This window comes from Plectropomus leopardus, unplaced genomic scaffold (assembly GCF_008729295.1).
Source record: "Plectropomus leopardus isolate mb unplaced genomic scaffold, YSFRI_Pleo_2.0 unplaced_scaffold1911, whole genome shotgun sequence".
Taxonomy (NCBI): Eukaryota; Metazoa; Chordata; class Actinopteri; order Perciformes; family Serranidae; genus Plectropomus; species Plectropomus leopardus.
In genome coordinates this window covers 1-8,926 of record NW_024620619.1, presented here as the reverse complement: position 1 = coordinate 8,926, position 8,926 = coordinate 1, and the positions used below count along the sequence as shown (strand labels likewise).

At 43.2% G+C, this 8,926-nt stretch overlaps 1 protein-coding gene across 3 annotated transcripts; it reads left to right on the top strand.

Moving 5' to 3' along the window:
- Window positions 1-1,898: 1,898 nt before the first annotated feature.
- LOC121965221 (tropomyosin alpha-3 chain-like) lies at window positions 1,899-6,745 on the top strand. 3 transcript variants are annotated; one of them, XR_006107465.1, is made up of 5 exons: window positions 1,899-2,045; window positions 2,251-2,384; window positions 4,001-4,118; window positions 4,211-4,358; window positions 4,627-4,714. XR_006107465.1 is itself a non-coding variant. In XM_042515379.1 (5 exons), exons 1-5 carry the CDS (start codon window positions 1,911-1,913, stop codon window positions 6,524-6,526), a joined length of 552 nt encoding a protein of 183 aa, XP_042371313.1. In that variant the 5' UTR covers window positions 1,899-1,910; the 3' UTR covers window positions 6,527-6,745. The 3 variants fall into 3 exon arrangements, 2 of the variants coding, with proteins under 2 accessions (XP_042371313.1, XP_042371314.1); XM_042515379.1 differs by lacking the exon at window positions 4,211-4,358 and adding an exon at window positions 6,433-6,745 and having other exon boundaries at window positions 4,627-4,697; XM_042515380.1 differs by lacking the exon at window positions 4,211-4,358 and adding an exon at window positions 4,781-5,022 and having other exon boundaries at window positions 4,627-4,728.
- The last annotated feature ends 2,181 nt before the right edge of the window (window positions 6,746-8,926 follow it).

Here is an 8,926-nt window from a genome sequence, read left to right as displayed (position 1 = left end):
TTAGTAATCCCATACAGCTTATTTTCAGGTCATTTTCCTGTCATCTTTAACTATTTTTTTCAGGACATTTCTTGTCAAGGTGCTAATTGCCCTTTTCACATATTTTCAAAAGAAATGAAACCAGTTTTCTCAGCTTTCAGGAGGTGTAAATGGAGGTGAAAGGTGTCTCAGCGCAGCTCAATGATGATGTTGATTCAGGTGTTAAAAGGTTAATGGACACAGCAAAATAAATGGAGTTTTCAGCTGGAAAGTTGGTCTCCAACATTAATTCATCATTGGCTTAAAGCACTAGATTACCCTCTAAAATACAATAAATATATAATCAATAAATTACCAGGAAGATTAACATGGAACATGAAACAAACAGGTGAGATACATGTTAGAGGTACTGTGAATATTATGTTTAATAATAATTATTATTTTTATCTACACTCAGGATATGTTCTAATTGTTATTAAACAAAAATAAACTTAATGTTAATTATTTTTTTTACTTAAGTTAAACTAGGTCACTTTGTGTTAACTACAAAAACAAATATCCTATGACAATATTCATGTTGTAGTGAAACGTGTCTGAACATGTTCATGTCAAGGTGTGAAGAATCAGTGAAAAGATTTAGACTGAAACCCGGCAAGACCTCATTTTTTACCGCTTCAGGTTTTTCAGGTTTAGTGGAACAGCTAAGCGACGTAACTCATCCGAAAACAAGATCTGAAGCAGTAAGTCAGATAATAAGTAGACTGACAGTACATCAATGTGCAGCTATTTAAATATTTAGTTTTTCATCTTTCAAACAAAAAATGAGAAAATAACAGACCAGCACAAACTGCAGGAGCACCACTTAAACCTGTGAGTTTGGAAGCTTTATTTTCTTTAAAAATTACCAAACATTTTCAAAGAAAAAAACATTGCCAAAATGTTTTCTTTTAAAAATTAGCAAAAAATTTAAAGGGAAAAAATGCCCTTTTTAATAAAAAAAAAAAAAAAAGAAAACATGCCTGCAGGTTTGAAAGGCAGATTTGAGAGTAAAATAATATAAACTCCAGCCATGTGAAGTTGTATGCTCCTCCTCTACAGCCAAAATAAAAAACACAAGTGCTTAAATGATTTGACTTGCCTCCCCCTTTTCCACCAACGACGTCCCGCGTCATACATAACGAACAGTCCCTACGTTATATTTAAATTTACAGTTCTAATCCTCTTCTGAACTCATTATTCTTTTTATAACATAATTGAAAAAGCTATTATATAGTACTGAAAATAACGGATAAATCAGAAGTATCGATTGTCGTTGGTGTGTGGTCTTGAACATTTTCCTCAAAGTCATGAAAATGTAAAGTAAAAAAGAGTTTGAACCCTGTGAAGTGAAGTTTCTACTAGAACATTTTTACTACTTTAATTTAAAAAAATACTTCATATGGGAGCTTTTTAGGTCATTTTTTTTTAATGTTTTCTTTTGCTTGTTATTTGTTTATTATTATTATTTTTTTGGCATATTTATTTTTTGCATAAAACATTTTTGTTTTATTTGTCAGTTGGGTAATAAGGGACAGGTAGGCAGGCAGGTATAAGGCAAGCATGCACCTGCACCCTTTTTTTACCAGAGCTAGAAAGGCTGCGGGAGATTTCTTTGTTCCTTTGTTCGCTTGCTTGTTATTGGATTAATACATCAAAAGAAACCTTTGAATGAAAAATCGACTTCTTTTGCATGTATACATCAGATGCCCTTAGTGCGTCAGTGGCCCTTTGATTGTTTGTTTGAAGTTTGATTTCGCCAACAAATGTCTGCTGCTCTGTATATTCCTCACGCTGTAAAGTGTGTGTGCTCGCGCTGAGGAAGGAAAATGTCGATACATTCACTGCGTATAAATTACTGATGGCTAATGTTGCTCCTGCAGTAGAAGAAGAAGATGAGCGGAGGATATAGCAGCATCGATGCAGTGAAGAAGAAGATCAAGGTGCTGCAGGAGCAGGCGGAGGAGGCAGAGGACCGAGCTGCCAAACTGCAGAAGGAGGTGGAGAAGGAGAAGAGGTGCAGAGAGGAGGTACGCACTCACCTGGGGTCCGTCAGGTTCTGTCAGATGCCATGAATACTTGTATGTGTTCAAAGGAATGTGAGGTATGAGGTAAAGTCTGCCTGCTCTGTAGTACTCTTTAGTAAAAGTAGCATGTGAGTTGTATTACAGTATTACAGTGTACTGCAGTAGAGAGGTGACGGTGGGCTTTCTGTCCCTGCTTTTTGTCTTGCAGGCAGAGGTGGAGATGACGGCCCTGTGTCGTCGTCTGCAGTTGAGTGAAGATAATCTGGATCAAGCTCAGGGAGAACTGTGCTGCGCCCTCAAGAAACTGGAGGAGGTGGAAAGGGTGGCAGACGAGAGCGAGAGGTCTGACACACCTGAGACACACGTCTCACACACACCTGAGACACACGTCTCACACACACCTGAGACACCACGTCTCACACACACCTGAGACACACGTCACACACACACCTGAGACACACGTCTCACACACACCTGAGACACACGTCACACACACACCTGAGACACACGTCTCACACACACCTGAGACACACGTCAAAACACACCTGAGACACACGTCCCAAACACCTGAGACACACGTCTCACACACACCTGAGACACACGTCTCACACACACCTGAGACACGTCACACACACACCTGAGACACACGTCTCACACACACCTGAGACACACGTCAAACACACCTGAGACACACGTCAAACACACCTGAGACACACGTCACACACACACCTGAGACACACGTCACACACACACCTGAGACACACGTCACACACACACACCTGAGACACACGTCAAACACACCTGAGACACGTCACACACACACGTCACACACACACCTGAGACACACGTCACACACACACACCTGAGACACACGTCACACACACACCTGAGACACACGTCCCACACACACCTGAGACACGCGTCAAACACACCTGAGACACACGTCCCAAACACACCTGAGACACGTCCCAAACACACCTGAGACACACGTCTCACACACACCTGAGACACGCGTCAAACACACCTGAGACACGCGTCAAACACACCTGAGACACACGTCAAACACACCTGAGACACACGTCTCACACACACCTGAGACACACGTCTCACACACACCTGAGACACACGTCTCACACACACCTGAGACACACGTCTCACACACACCTGAGACACACGTCTCACACACCAGAAGCCAGATGCATAAAACCACAATGTTTAAACATGTTAATCTTTTATTTCTTATCATACACATGTATGATGAATACATGAAACTAACCTGAAAATGGAGCATTTTCACCAAACTGTCACATCAGCAGGGTTCTCCAGTGGTGCTTCAGCCGCCGTCAATATGCACACATTTGTGTAGCTGCTGCTGATTCATCACTATAATGCAAACCATCATCGGGGTAAAAATCCCATTCATCAATATTGTTAATGTTGAGGAGAATGACCAATGATACTTTCACAGTGCTTCACAAGATGAAAGTAAATGATGATCAATTGATGAGTTCATCACATATAAATAATGTAAAATTAGCTTTATAAATGCGCCTTTGATTGACATTTTACCGAATGCTGTGTAGGCAGCAGAAATATCCAAATAACACATCAGTGAAACTGGCAAACAGCCTATAATAATGTTATCCATCTCGTCCTTATCGTTTCACCTGCAGCTATCAGCTGAAACCGTGTGTACGCCCGCTGAGGTGTGCACGTTCCTCCGTTATAAATACCAGCTCACGAAGGGTAAAAGATGTGCGTGTGATTTCTTTGTGTGCACACGGTTTATGAATGTGGCCTCTGGAGGTGTCAGACGTTATTTCTAAAAACAGGCCACACAGACTCATGAATCTCTCCCTCAGCCTTCAACTCCAAAGATGCTGCAGGAGCAAGGATAATTGTAATTTCTTTTTTTTAACTTTATTTAAAAAATGACCAATGAATCTACCTTCTGTCAGAGATAAGAAAGTGATCGAGAACACGGCTCTGAAGAATGAGGAGAAGATAGAGAAGCTGGAGTATCAGCTGAAAGAAGCCAAAGCGATCGCAGAGGAGGCCGACTGCAAATATGAAGAGGTACATATACAGAATTGTGTTATATTACAGTTTGGTTGATTGCTTTTTTTTTGTTATATACTTTTTTTTAATTGAAGTTTTTCCATTTTAAGAACACCAACACACATAGACGAGAGAAGAAAACAAACAAAAAAGAATCCGCTGATTAAACAGAAGCACAACATCGTCTCTGCCTTGTACACAACACTCGTGAATTAAAAGTCCATCAGCAAAGTACGAAATCTTTGTGGGAGTCATCAGGTGACGTATTCTCCGAAACAAGCCCAGAAACAAAAACCAGATCTCTGCATCTGTATGTCACAGCTGTAATTCATTAAAACAAGCATTCTTAGTATTAGTTAGACATGAGACGTACATGCAAAAGAAGAATGTTATCGCGAGAGGAGAAGTCGCATAACATCCCTCGACTGAAAAGTGTACTGTCCCTTTAAAGAGAGGCAGAAACACGGATCAGCTGCGTTAACGTCGCATGAGATCTATGACATCATGTTGTGTTTTTGATTGACAGATTGCTCGTAAACTGGTGATGGTGGAAGGAGAACTGGAACGAGCTGAAGAAAGAGCCGGGCAGGGACAGAGGTCTATCACACACACACACACACACACACACACACACACACACACACACACACACACACACACACACACACACACACACACACACACACACACACACACACCATATATAAACACAGTACCCAATGCATTAAAAACAAACTCATGACACTCTGCGTCTGGACTGGCAGCTGCCGAGGTGCCCTGAGCAAGTCCCCAAACTCCCAAATGCTTAAGCTGCTGTGCGGCAGAAATCGGTCTTTCTGATTCGTGTGTGAATCAAGAAAAACAACCGTAGAGTACATGATCGTCATCGTATGACAAACACAACACTATCACTGCTGTCATGTGTGTTTCTAACTGCTGCTTACAGCACGAAGCCCATGCTGCTTTTCCACAGTCACAGTCTGGTCTGGTCTGGTCTGGTTGGTCTGGTTTGGTTTGGTCTGGTGTGGTCTGGTCTGGTCTGGTCTGGTCTGGTCTGGTTTGGTTTGGCATGTCAGCCCAGTGCAGCAGGGATTTGTGCTCCATCACAACAGGGTGACCCACTTTAAAGAGATAGTTGTGGATGTTTGAAGTGGAGCAGTATGGGGTACTTATGTAAACTCAGTAGAGATGGGGATCCTTAATATTCATTGATATTGAAATCAATATCAAGACTCCTTAACGATCTGAGTCTTTATCGATACACCATTATTGATACTTTCTGTTATTTGGGAAAGATGAGGTGACAAAACGTTTTTAACAGAACTGGTTTTGCTTTTATTGCTTAAAAGATGACTGTTTCTTTTGTACTGCTGGAAGAACAAAAAACACCCAAACAGCTGTATTACTCAAGTTTTTCACCAAAAACAAAATTTTCCTCCTCTTTAAGTTACATTTGAACACATCATGGTGAAGTTTCATTTAGCTTTGCCTAATAGTCATTTTTCTGAGCCGAACGTTATTTCTTTAGAGAACTTCTCTTATCCTGCCGATTTCAACTCTGATTTCAAAATCGTGTTACTGTTTTTAACTGAGGGGCCGTGGTGCTCAGCAGCAGCAGCTGACAGAGGTGCAGGAGGTTTTTTTGACCTTTGACAGTTGAAGACTCTGCATTTACGTTCTGCTTCATGTTCAGTTGACGTAGTGATTTCAATGAGGGTGACTCGCCTCGAGATGTAATGTTACATTATAGGCGCCACAGGATTCGACAGCAGTATCAGTAAACTCATACATTACTGATTTTTGGGTTTTCTAAAAACGTAGAACCAGGCCCTCAGTAGAACCGGGTTTTGATCCCCATCCCGAATAGTCATAGTGGTCGGCGTGCAGAAACAGACAGGGCGTGCACGCCGCAGGGGCTGATATCAAGGCGTATTTTAGCCACCTGGAAGTTAACTAACACAGACCACTTACTGACCGGTGGTAATAACCAGTGGTCCGTGCTTAAGTTATTAAGTTAATTTAAGTTATTAAGTTAATTTAAGTTAGTTTAAGTTATTATCATCAGATATCATGTAATCCTTTATTATGAGTTGTCATAACAGAAAAATCATGTGTTTGAACAGATAATAAGTAGATTAACAAATAGTAACAGTTATTGATCCAGCATGTAATACCACTAATGATCAGACTAGTGACCTCACCATGATGTCACGCCGCCGCAGTGACAGTGCTCTAATCTCTCTTCCTGTCTGTTTCCATGGAAACACGTTGATGCTCCTGCATGTCCCGCACCATGTCTTTCTGCCTGTCTGGCCGCCTGCATGCGTAACAGTAAGGTTCGGAGGTTGGAGGAGCAGCTGAGGAGTTTCGACCAATCAATGAAGAGCCTGCAGGCGTCTGAGGACAAGGTACTGAGGGTCACATGACCCCCCCGCCTGCTGTCGTTCAAACCAAAGGAGCTCCTCCTCCTGACCTCCTGCTGCCTCCTGTGACCTCTGACCTTTGGCTGCTGCTTCAGCTCCACCTCCTGCTGCTGCTTTTTGCATGACTTTAACTGCTGCATCCCCCAAAAAAACCGCACACACACACACCTGTCCATAACAAACCACACACACACACACACACACCTGTCCATAACAAACCACACACACCACACACACACACCTGTCCATAACAAACACACACACACACACACCTGTCCATAACAAACCACACACACACACACACACACACACACCTGTCCATAACAAACCACACACACACACACACACACACACACACACACACACACACACACCTGTCCATAACAAACCACACACACACACACACACACACACACACAACACCTGTCCATAACAAACCACACACACACACACACACACACACCTGTCCATAACAAACCACACACACACACACACACACACACACACACACACACACACACACACACACACACACACACCTGTCCATAACAAACCACACACACACACACACCTGTCCATACACAAACACACCACACACACACACCTGTCCATAACAAACCACACACACACACACACACACACCTGTCCATAACAAACCACACACACACACACACACACCTGTCCATAACAAACCACACACACACACACACACACACACACACACACACACACCTGTCCATAACAAACCACACACACACACACACCTGTCCATAACAAACCACACACACACACACACACACCTGTCCATAACAAACCACACACACACACACACACACCTGTCCATAACAAACCACACACACACACACACACACACACACACACACACACACACACCTGTCCATAACAAACCACACACACACACACACCTGTCCATAACAAACCACACACACACACACACACACACACACACACACCTGTCCATAACAAACCACACACACACACACACCTGTCCATAACAAACCACACACACACACACACACACACACACCTGTCCATAACAAACCACACACACACACACACACACACACACACACACACACACCTGTCCATAACAAACCACACACACACACACACACACACACACACACACACACACACACACACACACACTGTCCATAACAAACACACACACACACACACACACACACACACACACACCTGTCCATAACAAAACACACACACACACACACACACACACACCTGTCCATAACAAACCACACACACACACACACACACACACACACACACACCTGTCCATAACAAAACACACACACACACACACACACACACACACACACACACACCTGTCCATAACAAACCACACACACACACACACACACACACACACACACACACCTGTCCATAACAAACCACACACACACACACACACAACACCTGTCCATAACAAACACACACACACACACACACACCCACACACACACACACACACACACACACACCCACCTGTCCATAACACACCACACACACACACACACACACCTGTACGACAGCACACAACAATAAGTTGATGTAAGCACCGTAACTAAAGATTCAGCTCACCTGTTTGACGCCGTCTGTCGTCTGATTTGACCTTTGACCTGCAGCAAAACTCGAGAGTTGGAGGAGGAGCTGAAAACTGTCTGCACTAGTTCGAGGTCTCTGACGGCCCAGACTGAGAAGGTAGGAGGAGGACCTCCAGTTTGTGTTTAACTGGTGTTTCTGGTTCGGTGTTTGAAGCACCGGCGTCACCGATGTGTGTGTTCAGACCCAGCAGCGATGTCACGGTGTGGCGACACACTCAGGTGTACGTTCGTGCGTGGCTGCAGTCAGGTGAGAGGTCGGAACATCCGCGTTATCACCATCACATTTGGAAATGTCGTTTACCTGGATTTGTTTCAGCAGTCAGCCTGTTCCTAATAAACTGACCCGTCACACTCACCTGTGGGGACTTTTTGGTGCATTTTAGTCTCTTTTCCTCCTGCGTGTTGTGATAATCGTGCGTGTGTTCATGCATACGTCATAACTGTAGTCCAGATTGTGTATTCAAAAACTCTATGAAAGTAGAAAATCACATCTATGTGGAATGTTTTTATGACCTGATTTTGAAAAGTGAGTATGAGTGAGTGTGATTTTAAAGTGGGCCCTAAAGGGTTAAAAACTCTTTCAGGATTTGACTAAAACGTGTCCTAAAACCTGATGAGCTGTCGTCTGCGTCGGTTCACCTGCTTCTCTGATATCTGTCTCCCTCAGTACGCTCTACAGGAAGATCGGTACGAAGAAGAGATCCGTAATCTGTCCAGAAAACTCAGGGAGGTGAGTCACTGACTTCCTGTTTACCTGTTT

Excerpts from the sequence above, each read along its gene's own strand:
- LOC121965221 (XM_042515379.1), top strand. The coding sequence starts at position 1,911 with ATGAGCGGAGGATATAGCAGCATCGATGCAGTGAAGAAGAAGATCAAG. Across the intron at positions 2,046-2,250 it reads AGAAGAGGTGCAGAGAGGAG|GCAGAGGTGGAGATGACGGC; the intron begins GTACGCACTCAC and ends TTTGTCTTGCAG. Across the intron at positions 4,119-4,626 it reads CCGACTGCAAATATGAAGAG|ATTGCTCGTAAACTGGTGAT; the intron begins GTACATATACAG and ends TTTGATTGACAG.